This window comes from Ischnura elegans, chromosome X (genome assembly GCF_921293095.1).
Source record: "Ischnura elegans chromosome X, ioIscEleg1.1, whole genome shotgun sequence".
In the NCBI taxonomy this organism is placed as follows: domain Eukaryota; kingdom Metazoa; phylum Arthropoda; class Insecta; order Odonata; family Coenagrionidae; genus Ischnura; species Ischnura elegans.
Genome location: NC_060259.1, coordinates 31,679,546 through 31,698,720, shown reverse-complemented (window position 1 = coordinate 31,698,720; position 19,175 = coordinate 31,679,546). Strand labels below are relative to the sequence as shown.

At 36.6% G+C, this 19,175-nt stretch overlaps 1 protein-coding gene across 1 annotated transcript in view; it reads left to right on the top strand.

Moving 5' to 3' along the window:
- The window catches only part of LOC124171060 (SET and MYND domain-containing protein 4-like), a 54,183-nt gene that overhangs the window by 15,844 nt on the left and 19,164 nt on the right, over positions 1–19,175 (top strand). Inside the window, exon 3 of the mRNA XM_046550208.1 lies at positions 10,288–10,412. Within this exon, the coding sequence (XP_046406164.1) occupies positions 10,288–10,412 (125 nt within the window). The remainder of the gene's footprint in view (positions 1–10,287; positions 10,413–19,175) is intronic.

The following is a 19,175-nucleotide window of genomic DNA, read 5'->3' as shown; positions in this document are numbered from 1 at the left end:
AAAATGAATACTTATTTACCACTAATTTTCGGAAATGTACTAAGTACTCTTTATTTAAGTTCAACAGATTCAGGCTTCAATTGGTGGAAGTGGGACATATTTAAATAAATAAAAGGTCGTAGCACTTTTACACAAAATTTGTCTCTTGATTTACTTTAGCATTTGCGTTGACAAAAAAGATCACAAAATATTTTTTAGGAAAATATTCTTTCATGAGGGGTCTCAAACCAAAAAGGTATGCTCGACGCATTGAGGCAACATGTGACTTTTCCGTACAGTTTGAAATAAAAAGTAGTCTACTTAGCTTAAAAATGATAAGCGATGTAATGAATAGCGATAAACAATATTAGCGTCCTTCTGATTCAAGTACTGCCTTTTATCTCATTCACACTATTCATTTCATTAGCATAACTCAGAAATAAGTTAAGCTTCGGTGCATACGGAAATTTTTCAATAATTCAATGTTTCTTAAATCTTGGCTTCCATGTCATATGAACATTAGGATTCTGACTTTAACCTAGGTACATCCTAAGTGTATACGCTAGCACGTATTCCTAAATGTGGTCACTGAATATTTAGAAATTTTCTTACACATACTTAAAATGATTTTCCAGGAAAATAAATACAAAAAGTCCAATTTTTCGACAAGCAGTTATCCGCGCGTAACAAATAATATTACGGGAACAGCGCACAATGAATATTTTTAAATTACCATAAAGATGGCAAACAGCTTTCAAATTTACACCTAAAAGTAAACACGGCCACCATAATGGATTTTCTAAAGGACTAAACGTGTGAGTAGACGAAATTTGCATAAATATGTGCAAATATCGCTCTTAAGATACTAAAACAAAGACACACTCCAAAATAGTTGAGAGGATTTAATTCTGAAGCATTATTCCAAGACCTGATCAAATAATGTACCATTCATAGCTAAAAGGGAATTCGAGAACGTTCTCTGACAAGATGGTTTTAATGGTCGGAACCATAACTGTAGGAACCAACTGCCTTAAACATTTTATGGAAATCTTTTAGAATTAATAAAACAGGAAAAAACCTCGAAATTTCAAAGAGAAGATACCATTTACTTACTATGGGACTGAATTCATAATCCCTTGGATATTCAATTGCTAGAAGTATTTACCGCAAAATCAGGAGAGCACGGTTCGAAACCACAAAAAGTGAAATTTCCCTACTTAGAATCTTCTTAAATATTTATAACTTCTGTTTGATATACTAAATAAAAACTAGCGTAAACATTCATAATATCTAACTTCCGACTCTTTTCATTTTAGAATTATATACGGTGAGAGAACACGCAGGCATGGCATTAAGAGGACGCATTAATTACGTTCTACCGGTCTATTCTCCTAACCAAATACATGCTCAAAACAAAAGACGCACACCCTAAAAATTCCAGGATTTATAGAGCATCTCTTGTCACTAATGAACTTCATTGTAAGTTAGAAAATATTTCCTTAAAGCTTTCTCCGATCTTCCCCTTTAAACCAAATATCGTTTCAGAGGTCTAATTATAATAGGTTGAAAATTTCGCAACGATATCGCCAGTATAATTCAAGTACTTCTTCAGGGAGAGAGACAAAAAACGACCATTTGTGCGATAAAATGTACGTCCTTTGATTGTCAAATATCATGGACTACTGCTATAGCTCCAAAATGTTCAATTTCTTCGGGGTAGATGAACGCGAACGGACCAAATTTATCATTATATTTGACGCATTTGCATGCCTCGGCATCCAGGTCAGAAACACTACCTGGAATCTTCGTGATGATGACAATATCTCATCGAAAAGCGTTGAATCAAAAGACAATAAAAAGTATAATTTTTCACTATTATTACTTCAAATCACATTTGTAAATATAACGAAAGTACTAAATTTTAATTACATATTATATAAATAAGACTCTCCATGCGTAAGGTAATGAAAAACCAACAAAAATGTAGAAAGGAAACAGTGAATTTGCACGTAAATATAAAAACAAAAGCATGCATTCAACTTATGCCTGGGAGAATAAGAGATGAAAAGGAAATATCTTGCATAGATTCGGCCTATTACTATGAAACAAATATTTTTCACTCAGTTGAGCTTAGAAAATATAGTATCAGGTATTTTCATTACAAAAAGAGCACTGATATTTCATGAAAGTTTTATTGAAGACAGAATGAGAAAGAGGATGTTTTACGAGTAAACAGTAAAGAGGGAGAAAAAGAAAAGACTATGGCGAACTGGTAACAGTTATAAAGAATATCAAGTACTATTAAGTATTGAATATTGAGAAGGGACTTGAGGGATTAAATGTACCACTAAATAAGCAAACTTATTAATGCCAAGAATTTGATTATAATTACGCGCTCATCAATGATGTATGCCAAGTAATTAGTCGTTGGATAGAATATCGGTGCATAAATAGGTAATTTTGAATAGGTTAATATCCAAAATCTTGATACTAGACCATCGATGAGATTTAGTACACGGTACTATTCCTTATTGTTAGGTAGTAATATCAGAGCAATACATACACTACGAATTAACCTCAATCGGAATTTCCAGAATTTTCTGTGAAATATTATGTATAAATGATACCCTCCAGCTCGTGAGAACCGCACACATAAAACCCGAAATGCTCACAAATATCTCAGCTACATTCAAGGAACGGGCTACAAGGGGCTTTGAATACGTGTAACTCTTAAATTCCCTGAAATTTAAAGGTTATGAATAGGTATCCGGCTTAAAGCCAAAGGTTGGAGTTTACCTTCCTCCATTAACTTTAAGTTAAGAACACCTCAAGTTTCACAACAGTTAAATTGAGATGGAATAGGTGTCAAAATGGGAAAGTGAAAGCTCGATATAATTAAGTATCCTACATTGGAAAATTGAAATTCGTGTCGCTAAAGCCATTTTACCGCGTAATAACATGAATGAAATATCCCCACTCCTGGAGTTTTCTCTCCATTGAAATGTGAAGCAAAGGCTCTCTCGGAGCATTTTGGAAAGTAATAGAGATACGTTTTTAGATTTGAAATCCAATTGGAAAAAGGATACCTTTACGGCTTCTCGCCAACTACACAAAGCCTTTTCAAGTCCGAATTTTCTAACATTCGAGCCGATATTTTCGAAAACTCTCTACGCCTGTAAGCAGTTGTTGAGGATTCATTTGGAAATTGATACGCAGCTATCAGTGTTCTCATCGCTGGAAGAGATTTTTCGCCTTTCCTTTCCATCAGTCCTCTTAATTTCATTGGGTTCCCTGTGATGAATGCCTTCCTATCCCTCTCGTATACCCCCAATTGGACGCCGAGATCAATTTTCTGGGATATCAACTGGGAGGGATGGAAGGGAACGCTTCGTTTTGATGTGACCCAGATTGGTGACAGCGTATGAAGCACAGATTATGGCACCGGTATTATTCCAAAGCGATTCGGAATGATGTGAGTCACACAAAAGAGTCCAGCAAAATAAAAATAAAAATATTGAAAAAATAGCGAAAAATTGAGAGCCTCCAGCTTCGTTTCACAATGAAATTTTCCACTCGTGGAGTTTGGCAGTGGATGGAGAGTATAGCGGAATCAATTTCGATGACCCACATAGTACTGAAGCAGGGAGGGTAGGGAAGAAATTCGACTTAATATGCATTACGTCCATTTTACACCCTTTGGGGGACAACAGAAATGAGAAAGCCAAGTTATGGACGGTACCTACTCGTCCCATGAGTGCATTCCGAATTTTGATTTAGTGTCGGAATGACGAAGAAGTATTCGCAAGGGCAAAACGTTGTAAAGGCAATGAGGTCTCTCTGACACTCTGGCCTAAAATATTTTAGGCGATGGATTACATCTCGATTACTGGTATTTCCAAGACAAACAACCGAGAAATTGAGAAGATATTGGAAATATATTTTCATTAGGTTTCCCCAATTTAATTTTAAATACATTATTATCGAGACACTGTCCTTCTCTCACATTAGAGAGCCATCGTGGGGACTTAATTTCCCTCACCATTACTCAATGATCAATTTTCCCCAAATCGATGGTTGAGGAAGAGTGAGGTAAATAAATAAATAAATAAATATTTTAGCACTTTTCCACAAAATATTTACAGCGCACAACGCATTTCGGCTCACAGAGCCATCATCTGGTGCAAGACACTCCAAAACATTTGGAAATCATATTTATGTACCAGATGATGGCTTTGTGAGCCGAAACGCGCTGTACGCAGTAAATATTTTGTGGAAAATGCTAAAATCTTTATTTATTTAAATATCTCTAACTTCTACCAATTGAAGCCTAAATCTGTTGAACTTAAGAGTGACGTAATTAAAATAAAGATTAAGAAAATACATTCCATAAGGCCGTACTCTTTGCTGGGAAAACATTGGGGGGTGTTTAGGAAGTTAGAAGGATGACAGTGGGGTTATACACAACAATTTATACTGAAACACAATAAAACAAAAGCATAAGCTCACTCACTCACCTAGAAGATTTGCCAAGGGGAACAAATTTCGCGTAGGCCTCAATCACACAATCAATCAGGTTTATAATTTTGGCATTTGAAGGAATTTGTACGCAAGGAGTACAAACTTGGGGAATTATTTTCTTTCAACTCATACACGGCCATAGATCGTTCTTTTACTAATTTCAAGGAAAATATTTTCAATTTTTACCATAGAGAGAACCTTCGCCAGTAAATGATATTCATTTTAATGGTGTGCTATCTTAAGTAAAGTATATGAAGTTTTTTTCTGATTTTTCTCTTCCTCTAGTTTTCTGCTTTCTCACTTTGTATACTTGCCGTAGTTTTTGCTTCGGTGTATTTTTTTAGCTTTTTGTTGCAAATTGAGTTGTGCCAGATGTATTCAAACTTTCTAATTTGAGCAGAAATTGTGTGTGTTTGTAATTGCTCTTTTGGGGAGCCCCCAGAGATATCATAAACCTCCATTCATCATTATATCAGTGATAGGGAATTGAGTGATTCTGATTGGTTTGGAAATGTGAGGGTAGAGCTCACCCTAGGCTAAGGGACATTTGTGTGAATTGCGCATATTTAGAGTGGGGTTCAATTCCTTTTTCTGGGCTACCTCGCTTATTGAGGAATTTCGCGCGGGGTTTTGAATCGGTGATTCTCAATCAGAGACCCGACGTTCTGCCCACTGGGCCCCCAAATCCTTCGCTCCACACCATAAAAACGCAATACCTTTGGTCCTGGTCTTGGAGGGTCTCTCTGTTGCATTAAACCCTCAACGACTCTTTATAAGTTTTGTCCATCGCTATCATATAAAGTAATATTAAAATGGGTTCGAGCTTATATTACCCAAGGCTTTTAGTAGTTTATCTAAGTCCTTTGTGGCCCCTCATTCCTACCGATTCAATGCACAGGAAATCACATTTAAATCATCATTCCCAAGTCTCTGTTGCATCTGGATTACTGAGATTCTGGATTGGAGAAAAGAAATCAAAATCCAAACATAACTTCAGCCAATCAGAACAAATGTGACTGACAAGCGACCGAACGTACCACCACTGCAACAATCATAAACAAACCTATTCTGCATCACCCTCCATTTCCGATTTGAAGGTGATGGAGAAATTGCTAGCAAAACAATTGCTGTTACTCACCAATCAATACGGTGTAAGCGCGGAAAATATGATCGCACCAATTTAAAGGGATGAAATATACCGCAAGCAAATACGTTGATTATAACCATTTCAACTCGATAGGTATGGATAGCATCATTTGAATAGATAGAATAATTAGCTAATAATCCATTCCGAATATATCTGTTCAAGGTTTCTCCAAATCAATTATTTACTTTAAGCACCTGCAGTAATAGTACGCTTATATTATGTCATATCAAAATTTCGCGATTAAATTATATCCGTGCATAAAATTCATCAACATGCAAGCCGAGCTCGGAGTAAGGTTGGCTGCATTTAATGTTTAATTTAATCTGTTCTGCTTTCTTTTGATCCGCTAACTTTCATGAAAATATGTATTATCATTATTTTCATAATTTTCAGCTTAAAATCTCTTAACCATCATAGTTCCAAATTGCTAACTTCCATCAAAATTCGCATAACGTGGCATAAAAATGCTTCCAAGAGCTCAAAATGAAGACAGAGAAGTCGAATTTAGTTTCTGGTTTTCATGTATTACTAGCTTGTCATACTATAACCCTGAAATTCTTCAATTAGGATTTTCTGAACCCATTGCATATACGTCACATATCTACGCATGATCGCTCGGAATCTTTTATCTTGTTCTGCCGAAAATATCGTTGTTTCTATAACGCAGAAAAAGTTGCATGATAATTTAAAAAAATATGATTCTAATTTATTACCATGTCGCTATTAAAACTGGTTGTTTCCGCTGAAATGTGATACAGCCAATCATCATTAATGAAGAAGATTTTGCTGGTTCCACAAACGTAATTACTTAATTAAGTTTCTATGTAGTCACATCATTTTTTTTCGATGTGGTAACGACATTGAAAAAGGTCGTGTGTTGTACTTGATAAAGTTTTCAAGTGGAAGATTCAAATTCCCTTTCATTCATCTCATCACTACAATTGCGTCACCTTCTTCCAAGCAGAGTTTTAAAACCTATGCTCGGTGGAGCAGCAATATGGCTGGGTATCTACGGAGATATGGAGAAGGGAACAGTTTGTTTACATTCACATGACACACACATTCATAAAAAAGCATGAACTTCATTAAAAGTTTTATATTGAAGGAGGGACTGATCATAATAAGCCACTTACAATACCAAAGAAGACAGTATATGCCTTGGAGCTTGACAAAATGGACATGCCTGGACATCATGCTATTTGACATAAACCCGAATGCCTGAATTACTTAGAGTAAGCACAGTTGACAATTAGACTGAATCTGATGCAGCGAAACGAAAACTCCGACAGAGGTAGAGTGCTAGCAAGTGCCCTATTTAATTTTCCAAGAAATTATATTAATTTAAATAAGATGAATACTAATGGAAAACTAGTTACTCCAAATTACACACAACAATCCGCGACGTGAGATTCGTTTCGTCTCCGTATCATGCTCAGAAAATTAGTGAAGTAGTTGAATTTCATTTCTCGCTACTGTGACTTAATTCTATGGTGTCAACGTGAATGCAGCTGTGTAAAAAGAGAAATGCATATGATTCACTCATTATAGTGCAAAATTAAAGAATACACTTTGTTAAGTTCATTAGTATATTTGAAAAAGAACGACCAAGGAAACGTCGTAGAACGTGAAAAAGCACAAACGTAGTAACATAGTCAGGAATTTAATGGTGAACCAGACAAAGTTTATTCTTTCGTTTTCCATGATGGAAAGGTTTCGTACAGGCTGAATACATCGATAATATCATAAATATATCTTAGCATTGAGTACATCGGAACGTGGTAATAAGCTCGTCTCAATTGTATTTTTTCTGTTTTAGTCAACAAAATAAAACATATTATACATAAGAAAAAATTTATGAATTTTATAAACCATACTTTGTATTATACAATATCTTTGCATTCCTAATTTTGATTACTGCTAGCCTTGAAAGATAAAGAGGCGTCAACTTTTCATGGAAATTCAAGGTAACAGTTTGACACTGCGGGAGGGTAGATATATGTGTCACAGATATCGCCATTACTGATCACCGATAAAACCCATATCTCGTATGGGTGACATATCGATCATTCACGGGTGTTCTCATTTCGAACAGCGGATTAAATTTTTCTCATCAAGACTTCGATTTATCTGACTTGAGGCATCTTGAATAGATAACGCTGATAATCAATAAGTCGAAAATGCTTTGTTACAAAAAAAAGCCCTCTGACGAAATCAATTATAATTGGCCTCATTTCAGTCGGCCTCTTATCTGTTACACCCTCATGTAAAACACTGTGTAATGGCCTTTACAAAAAGAGAAAGTAAGTAAAAACGGAATGACACTCTTGCAAAAACAAGATGGTAAAAAATGGTCGCTTTTCTTCACACTACAAAACTAAACCTTAGCATGTACAACGGTTTTTGTATTAACGTTTTACAAGATGAGCTAAATGCAAGCAATTCCATGGATATTTTTTAGTTTTTCATCTGAGTAGGGAGCTCTTGCAACACAAAATTACTGATGAAACAGATTAGAACTCAGTCGCTTGACTCCTAAGACGATTTGTAAACAACCCTCAATAAACCCGTCCAAACTGAAATACTTAACATGCTTTTCAAACGTGAAATGGTTCCAAGCCAAATATTTCATGCACATAATTTACCACGTCTTTAAGTGTAAATTTTGCATTCATGAAATTCCCAACCAATAGATTTATTTTTCTTTTATTTGTGTCTGATAGTTAATTCATATTAAGTTCTGCCAATTACTATTACCCCTTCTTCATTTGAAGCAATCAAAAATCCATATTTCTAAATTTCAGCACGTCCCCTATTGTAATAGCAGTATGCAATCTTGAAATTCCAAACGGAATTTATTCAAAAGAATTTTCATAGGATAAGTACAAGCGTGAATTTGCTACTTTGTATTACAACACCGAGTTAATTTGAAACAATAAAGAATCCTCATGTTTCCCCATATATTCAACATTATATCCTCTCGCTTCTTTGAATAATTATTTCAACGGGCATCATAAAATTGCATTCACCGAATCCTTGAAATTTACTAGACGTGAGTCGAAGGTGCGAAGGATTTTGTTCAGGCCTAGCAACTTCATTCAAAAATTGCAATGAGATCACGAAAATTCGCACTCGTGAAAATTGAGCCCTCATTATCACCTTAAAGTTTTCAGGCTGCATAATGTAGACCCTTATTAGCATTTCACTGTATTCATTACTCTAAAAATATTGATCTTGGGCATTTAAATGGTGACACAATCAAATTTGAGACAATAACAAATAATGACCATGGTATTAATGGTAGGACTTAAACATTTCAAGATGATGGCATAAAATTTAAAACAGGTGACCAACGAAGACCGCTCGAGCAGAAGCGATGCATCATCTTAAGGTCCAAGTAGATCAACGTCCTTTTAATCCACGTAATGCAAGGCACGAGCTATTTCTCCTCATTTTACCACGCTTTATTTTTGCACTATTTTCGTCGACCCACCAATCCCTCTTCCAGATGCCCTCTCAAGCATAGTCAAACTGAAAGTAAAATTAAAGAGGATGAGTCATAATATTTCTATCTGGATTATTTTCTCAATTAATTCCTCTAAATAAATCAATTAAATCTTTAAACACGTGTTATATTTGATATTATCTCCTGAACTTTAGAAATTCTATATATAATTTCCTGACAACAAAATAGCGATGGAATCTCCTCGGGAAATCAGCTTTGCAAGGCTATTGAAGCTAGAGACAAATTGAAAGACGATTTTGTGAGAAAAATTGTGCCGATTAAAGTTAGATATTTTTTCAAAATATCAATATAATTTGCAAATTTCGATCAAATACGCTGCACTGTACTAGATGTCTTTAATATATTTGTAAAACCACTATCTTGTTGAAGGATTTGGTGCTTTGCCGGCAATTCTCGCTGATTAACTCTTCTCGTCAAATAAGCCGGGTCAGGATGGACATTGCTGCCAACGTTTTGATAGCTTTCTTTGTCATCGTCATCAGGATGAATGATGGACCTGGTTAGTGCCGGGTTTATACACAGTTGAGGCGGTCAGGTCTTCTGCAAGTCTTCTTTTCTCTGATTGGTTCCATACTTAACCGCCCTGTGTACATAAACCCGGCACTAACCAGGTCCATCATTCACCCTGATTACGATGGCAGAGAAGGCTATGAAAACGTTAGTAGCAATTTCCATCTTGACCCGGCTGATTTCCCGAGAAGAGTTGACCTGCAAGAATCGCCGGGAAAGCACCAAATCCTTCAACAAGACAAATTATAACAAATATTCAACCTATTAGAGACATCTATGGCAGTGCTGCGTATTTGATCGCATTTTACAAATTAGGTATATATAAATTTTGAAAAATATCTAACTTTAATCAGTACAAAATATTCTCACTAAATAGTCTTTCAATTTGTCTCTAGCTAGAATTCACTTGCATTTGGCAATCAGCATGAATTTACACATGAGAGTTTACGAGGCTAATTTTTAACTTATGCTCAAAATTCATTATTTCTAAGTCATATATCAAGAATGGCACCCCTAAAATAGGTAAATTGCGAATGAGTTCGTTGTGTGAAAAAAATCGATGGTATTGCAGCGTATTTGACTGAAATGTACAAATTGTTTCCAAATTCAGGTGATATTGTGATCGTGGAGGAACCCTTTGCTTGGACTACAAGGAATGCGGCCGCTTTGAAGACGCACTGTCTGCACTGCATGCGAACAACCCGGGCTCCAATCCCATGCAAATACTGCTCAACGGTAATGGAAACCCTCTGAGAAATACCAAATACCACCCTGGGGAATCCTTTGCGTGACTAATGGATTTTCCCACAGCTACAATTCCGTGCATTCACAATTACGGCTGTCTTCTCCAATTCCCATTCGATTCTAGATTCGTTTCCTGTTGACAACATTTTATCGCAAAAACTTCCAGGATTTTTCGCAGTAAATGTACTCGAAATATCAACCGTTTACATGCTAAGTGCTAAATGCTAAGCCGCTGGAGAATCGGAGGCTGCGCGCTAGGCTTAGATTGCTTGAACAATAGAGAATGGATATCTTTAAGAGCGACACGGAGAACATAATGTTGGAGCCTCGCTATATTTCCAGGTCCGAAAGAAGTGATAGATTAAGATAGATGTTTTTCCGAACGGATAGATATGCGAATTCGTTTTTCCCCCGAACCATTAAGGATTTCAATAAATGCTAGCCGTAATTTCCTTAGAGCACTTTCTTTTATTTGTAAATGGCTGATGTCCTTAAACCCCCTGCCACACGCCTTTTAGGTGGCTTGTGGGGTATTATGTCGATGTAAGTAAGACTTTAACGACAAAAGAGTATGTTTCCCTACAAATAAAAAATAATAGCACATATATGTGATGCAATGTACACGCTTGCATTTATTACATACTTTAATATATTTTGGTTGCCACGGAAGGATTATTCACCAAGTCATCTAAAGTAAAAGTTTGTTTTTTACCGTAAGGATTAATTTATATTTGTTGTGCTTCCCTCTAAGGTATCTGAAAATATCTCCATTATCTACACGCCTTTAGTTTTAGCTGCTTGTCCATATGTCTACTATTTCACCTGTGTAAAAAATATTATTAGCGCATCAAACGGGTGAGGGTGTTTGTGAAGAGATGCAAGATCATACTATTATGATTACCTTAGCCCATACTAAAATATACATGTTCTCCGGCAGGAATAAATATTACTTATAATGTTTTGAGGAGATATTTCATAATGGAAAGGTCAAGTGGTCAAAATCATCACTTTCTTCACTCGCAAAGCAATGAATTGCAACTTAAATGCCGGGAAGACTAAGCACTTGCTACTGAAAACAACAGAATAAGAGGTATAATACAGAGATTAGAGTAATATGACAACTTCAAGTAGAGCGTAGCTGCAAAACGTGAAGCTAAAAAGACTACTATTAAACTTTGAAATTAAAATTCGAGAGGGAAATCTGATTTGAAACTAAGAGTGGCTTTTATAATCACTTTGTAAGGGCTACAGGCCTTATCACGCCTCTACCATGGAAAACGAAAAAAATATTTTAAAATTATTACGTCGCAGATTGATGACGTAATTGATCGAATGTGATTCATTAAAGATTACTACTTTGCATGGAAACTTATTTTTAGTGATTGAAGGACTTCATTCTAGCCTCAGTGTCCTTAGTGTGCAATGATATACAAGATGAAAAGACGATTTGGAGGACGATAATACTTCAAATAGCGGGTTATGCGCAACGGAAATCCTACTTCTATTAATGATAGATTTGGAATCTAAATTATGGAATCAACACTGGCCAAAATAGATGAGTTTTGCAACACCAGATTTCTGGACCAGTCAGTACAACAACGCATGCTTCAACATATTCTCATTCTTTCAATCCCCATGTGAATTTTCTACTCTGAATTATTAGCCTGATGTAAAGAGGGAAAGATAATGAGGAACGTTGATGCTAATTGTGACCAAATTAGGGGGTGAATAGAAAATGAAGTGTCTTAAACAGTTCCATAAGTACAATTGAAATGAATTAACCTCTAGTAATTTGTCGGCAATTAAATTATTATATGTGTCCAAACTGCAAGGAAGAGTTTTGAACAAAGGCATTTGCACAATTGTAGTAAATATTATATATGTAAATGTCTCATTTGATAATTGATCCTTCATAACTATCATGCCGGAATATCAATTGTCTTGCTTGCTCAGGCAGCAGGTTTTTACGTCCTTAACTTCAGGTATTATCGCCAGCAAAAAATTGTCTTTCGCTTCACACTTGTATGGTAGGAAAAGTACTTACTAGCTTGCCGAAATTGCAAGATTTTGGGACGCAGGGAATTTTAGTAAAAATAAAAAAAAAAAACGATTGTACGAATCAAACAAATTATAGTACTTAGAAAAACATCTTTCATAGAAGAAACTCGTCATTCGCAATGGTATTTCAGACGCTCGAGTCGAGGTCTAACTACACGACTCGACACAAATATTCGAGTACCTCGCACGTCCCTAGCAATTACACCGGAACATCAATGATTGAAAATCAACGCACGACCAGACATTCACAGGAACTTACTGACATCATGCACTCACCCCATTCAATCCAACCGAGATATTCTCACCTTTACTAACCTTGGCAGTAACTGTGAGTGGGAAAATTTTGACTTTCTCGGCATAATGCCCAACTGAAAAACTTCAACATCAAAGGAAACTCACGTCCTTCACACATAGAAAACTAAAGATGATCAGCTCGGTCAACATTTATTAACGAGGGTTTCTGAGAGAGAAACCAATCAATAGTGAGGTTCCAAACGTGAACTCCATATAAATCAATTGTAATGGCCATTTTACACGGGGCACGTATTTGCACAATCTGACGCGCATACGAAGGCGCAGTCAGAATTGAGTCGTATAATGCGGGGAAATGCTAAAACACATGCGAGGATGCGTGGACCTGAGATGTCAAAATAACCCCTGTTCTAATTTCGTTCATGCATTCGCGCAATTCCACGCCATTTTAGAAATTAATGCAGTTCTAAGCTGCGCAATTCCGTTCCCCGTGTAAAACGGCCTTAACGGAGGACGACAGGAGACTTCTCAGCCTATGAATAGCGAATAATGCTATTTTCTATAAAACCCACTTCCGAACAATGACTGATTCATACAAATGTTTGGAGTGAACCAGACGTGATATGACAAGGTCATTGAATTGACCCCCTAAAAAATTACTCTGCCACCCTAGGATAAATTATCGAAACATTAAATTTTAAATCGATAGCAAAATTGCAGGTCAAAAAATCGATGTTAAAGAATGTCATTTTTCGAATAGGCCGAGAAATAAATTTTCAGACCGATTGGAGCACTCTTAATAATGGCCAAATAGTGCAATTTCAGAATTTCGTGAATTTTCATCTCAACAACGGAGAGAGATACGATTTTGCGTCACAGGGTTTAAAAAAATCTTAAGAACTGGCAGTGACTATAAAATACCGCAGGCCTTTTCCGAGGAATTCTTTAGGGGCAGAAAAGAGACCTCCCTACGAGCGAAAGCCAGTACTACAATAGAGGAGTGTGCAGTTAGTCAGTGAATGAGCTGTCACCGGCCGCACATGTTAAATGGAATAGGGCAGTTTCCTCCATCAAAGTAAACGCAAAGATTGATTGCGATTCGTCACCCACCATTAGTGTATTCATAATATAAAAATTATTTGGTTTTTAGAAATCGCAGTTCAGACGAATGGCAATGGTCAACTTTAACCTCATGTGAAAAAGGCCAGATTGGCGGCCATGCGATAATACTCCACGTGACGTCATAGGGACCTAGATGCTATACGAGTAGTCAGGAGTTTCACATCGTCTGAGATCACTAATGTATGCATGAGACACAGAGCTAAGGGAAACATCTCTTAGCAATCACCTATTAAAATTGGTTAGGGTCGGAAAGTTTCCTTCGTATTATACGGCATTAATTATCCTTATTTAAGCCAAGCGCTACCTGGTAGCAGGGTACTCTGCTACCTGCTATGCAGCCTGCATCGTAGCGGCGCTCATAGCCTCGCACCAAGGTCTCCTCACACGGCGACATGGGGAATCAGAATGACGTCACACGGGATTTTCCCAACATTCATACTTAGCCGACGAATTTTCGCGCGCTTGAAAATTTTCACTTTTTACTTAATCGCGAAAAATAGATATTGCCATTTAAAATCTAAAAGCGTGAAATACGTGTTCCAGGAATAATAATATTTCGATTGAGACGGTAAAAAAATAATTGGAAACCACCCTATTGCAAAACTCGCCACTCGCGTCGCTGGTGGTAGAGCCATCCGTAATTCACGGGAAAATATATATTATATATATAAAAATATAATAAAAATATACATACATAGTGTATTTCTGGACACTGACCAACGTTTATGCTGTTCATGATACGTTATATCAGATTCATAATAGGCGACATCACCTCGGGTATTCTATCGGGTTAATTGCTTGAAGGCCGACGTTTCTATAGCACCTCATCCATCTTCCTCAGGGCATCAGGAATCGAAGCATCGCCCTACAAGCAACTCACGCGGTGGAAAACCCGAGAAGATTTCACCAGCATTATACGCCGGGAAGGAATAAAATCATACATGAGATGCATATATTTTCGAAGCTATTCCTTTCAATAGAAATACTCGAATGCAAAATTGAGAGTAAATGCTTCACTCTGCACTAGTTAAGACGAGGAAAAATTAAGCTAATACAAATGAGAGGTGATAAAATATTTGACAGGTTAAGCAGTCATTCACACGGAGGGATAATAATTATACTTTATAATTAATTATCAGGCAATATAGTGAGAACCGGGGAATTCCCCGCCCCCCTATTTTCGCCTCAGGTACCGGGAAAATTATTTTACTCATTTAATAAAGTAAAGTTATCGATATTGAAGACATTTTAAGGAAATTAGGCGCTTCTGCGTGCTATAGGCGCCTGACAGACTTTTGTCCAGCCGGGTCGGCCTTTCCGACCACTGTGCGTCGCCACGCTGTGGGCATTTTTGCAAACCAATTTCAATTCACCCCAAGTGGCAACAAAAGTAAAGCTTCTACGAGAAGCACTGAGGTTGCCTCTTTGTACTCCCCTTACTGTGAAGGCATGCTGAAGGCATGTGAAGGCATGAGGTGTTGAAGTGCATGTCATTCCACTTTAGGGCGTGCTATCTGGAGTCGGATCACACGAGCTCTTTTTGCTACGAGAGCTCCGAAAAGTCTCTTAGCCAAACAACAGTGAAGCGAAAGACACAAAATTGGTTTTACAAAGGTGATTCCGCATGAAACCGCGTAAGAGAAGATGGATGTGTTCGAGACATTGCAGATAAGGGCATACTCGTGCAAAGGCCGCTTATACACGGCATGCTTTTAGGAAGAAAAACCCGTCACCACCCCGCTGCGCTTTTCTTATCACCCTGACAAAGCACTCAACTCCACGCCGAACTATGATCTTTTGAACCAGTTGACCCTCTTTGACCATTCTCGTCGCAATAATACCCTGAAAAACCTTGGCTAAGAATTCTTATCAACACTTACCTACCCATTTCCCCTTTTCTTTCTCGGTCTTAACCAGAGAAGATTATACGCTCAAAAATTTGGGGAACATTCAACCATTTCGTACAGTGAGATTCTTCATCCCCTATGCATAGGTAATTTTATTTGAGCTTTCACCGGTCGTTTATTTGGCTTATTTATCACAAGTTGGGTAAGCACGAACAATGAGAATTATCATAGTTTTTATGAAGTGAATCATAGTATGGTCTGGACTGATATTTCATTAAATATGTGGCCCTTCATATATAAATCCGTAAGGTATCTAATGAAAATATTATTCATGATTACCGTTTCAAAATTGAGGTAAATGGCTATCTACGGCTCAAAATCAACTTGTATGATGAAATGTAAGCCCATGTAACAGTAGGGTGTGCCACAGAGATGTGGTATTCGCACAACTGAAGTACTACTACACCAAAATATTAAGTAACCCTTTCGGTCAAAATATTAACTGTATCTAAAACATATTTCGTGAATTTTATCCTTGCCAAGTCCATTTTTTCATTATGCGATTCACGGCTCAAAATAAATCATTTTTACCAGATGAAAATGCTAAACTCTAAAATGACAAGGAAATCATAAATATATAATTATTAGGCGAAGAAAGATGTAAGTAAGAACTTTAATGATTTCTTAAATTATGGCAGAATATTTTTTCGAAAAACGGTGCTTGGCATTATTATTATGTGAATATACGCCCGTACAGAAATTTATGTCAAGATATAAAACGCCAAGTATGAAAAGTTTGTTGAAATGAGGTGGAATTACCCATATTAATTATACATACAAAAATATATCTCATGAGATTATAAATATTTCGTTTGCACGTGACCATTCCATCTTAACATTTGGCCCGCAAGTACAAAATGCCGGCCACTACTTGGCTACAGGACTCTTTAGAAATAGAATATTCTACATTCAAAAATATATAAATATGACATGAAAACGAAACTCATCCATGCTGCCATCTAAAAGGGAGAGGAAAAATGGTATCCAATATAACGAAGTACAAATACACTTAAGTTTCCTCGCACATTATCGGAAATCGCTTTAGCCTACGGTGTTTATTTATCAAATTATTTCCAAAAAGGATTACGCTGAAAATAATTTTTTATATATTTAGGGGCTAATATTCAACAAATTACCGTCGCTTAATTCAATCTGCATGAAGTTTAATCCATTAAAATATATTGAACCTTCAACATTATATTTAGATAGCCGTAAATATTATGGATTCCATTATGCTTCTTTGAGAATTAACTGCGAACTGCTAGTCTCATAAATAACCTGCTACTGTTAATACGATAAATTAATTATCTATTCGTTAGAGAGATGTGTCAATTTTTTTTACAGATAACAAAACTTAAAAGGTATTCCTTTTCAAAGTATTTCGCGTACGTAGCCAACACCAAGAAATTTCGAAGAAATTCAAAGAACAAAAACTGAGTGGTAAATCCGAAACAACAGGCATTTCTAGACACAAGTTGCGCCCATTTAAGTAAGTAGAGTCTTTCAAAAACAACGCCGGCCACTTGACAACGGCCACTTGGCTAAGGACCCTTTTGGACAAGGAAAATACAGAATAAGGAATTTCAAGGGAAGAAAACCGCTGCAAATAGAATGGATGAGCAAATTTCCCTGCAGACGAAACGGCACGACTGCGTAAGGGAGAGAGAAACTAACTGTCAAGAAACTGAGGGAGTACAAAACGGCCCCCTTAATTGGTAAGGAAAAAAGATAAGCTCAGCAATGACTGAAATGAATAATTGAGTGGTCAACATGTATAGAACAAGTCAAGTAGGTACACAAAACAAAACATAGACAATGAAAGTAAAAATTAGATATTCAGATGCAATGACATAAACTCATCAATAGAATAGCTCACCAGATACCAGTAACGTTGTTTCTTAAAGACACTTATATAGAACATATTTCTCTTAATTCTTTAGTTAATGCATTGAAAAAACTCACACCAGCATAAACAGGGTTTTTACTATATATGTTGAGATTATGGGAGACAATTCTGAAGTTTTTAGAAGCTCTAGTATTGTAATTATGTACATCACCATATATTCCGATCTCAAAAGCGTAAATAATTTTACTCCGAAAAATTCGGGGTAGGGTGCATTTAGATTAAGCGGTCTAATGTAATTTTTTGAAGGATGAGGCCTCAAAATCAGCGGCACATGGAAAAAAGCCTACCATAAAAATATTATTACAATAACTTTTTTGCAATGAAAAATCCTTATTCCCGTCCTCTTCCTCGAAAGCAGTCAATTGTGCAAGAACAAATCATCGTGGCTAATTTCACTTATGTGAACTCCCGGATCCTCGCGAAAAGTCATGGTCACCCGTCATTTATCGGTTGGATATAAATAATAAAATATATTATTACAAAGCCTAAGTTTTGGCCGACTCTTCTTTGCCAAAATTTTCTTTGTTTAAACCCAAGTATTTCTGTTTTTCTGTCTTATAAGAAGACTATTGTGACTTTCTGGGTATATGATAGGAGAGTTCACCTTATTTTGTTTAACTTGGAAAAAAGTTCCTCAGGCCGGGAATTGAACCACGGACCATTGCTTTTCAGACCTCTGTATTGACCACTTGTTATCCAGGTGCCTTGGTCCTATGGAAATTTAGGAACGTGGAGACCGCATTGATCTAGCTATCAAGGAACCTGAATAGCGTGATGGTCTGCGTTGCAGTTCGGAAAGCCAAATAAGGTCCGTGTTTCGATTCCTGGTGCAGGGAATTTATTATCTTGGTGATTATTTTGAACTTCATCACCGTTCACTCGCAGTTGAAGTATTCCAAAATTATGTTTGTGTAACGGTTTAAATCATCGATAGAATATAGCTAAAAACCCTAACAATTTTGAAGTGAACTGACCATATGCATTGAATTATGATTTTTCTTACTCTTGATTCCACGAAGTAAACTATTTAGCAGTTTATTATGTTCATCCTACTTTACAATGCCTCATCACCATATAAAATCAAAAGTTACTACTGCACTATGAAGGAAAATTATCTATGGTTTATCAGTAGGAAATGGAGAAGAAATATGAAATCCCAGCCTCTTTTTCCATTCTCGTTGAATAGCAGCCGTAAAAAAGAATTATCCCTTTTCCCAGCGATTCATTTTCTGACAATGAGTTAAGTTTTTATGGCAATTAATTCACCTTTTTATCTAATCTAACTTTACTGCACCAGCCCAAACTTACGATTATTGCGCCGCAAGGGCTATTTCTCCGAATTTTCTCATTTATCTGCCACTTTGTCTTGAGTGGGAGGGGAATAACTCCAGCTGGAAGGGCATTGGCACCGTTCCAGCACCGCAAATGTCGTACATTAATTTGTAGAACGTCCCAGTATCTCCCTTCCAGCACGGTGCAGTTACTATGGGAATAATTTGGCGATATTTG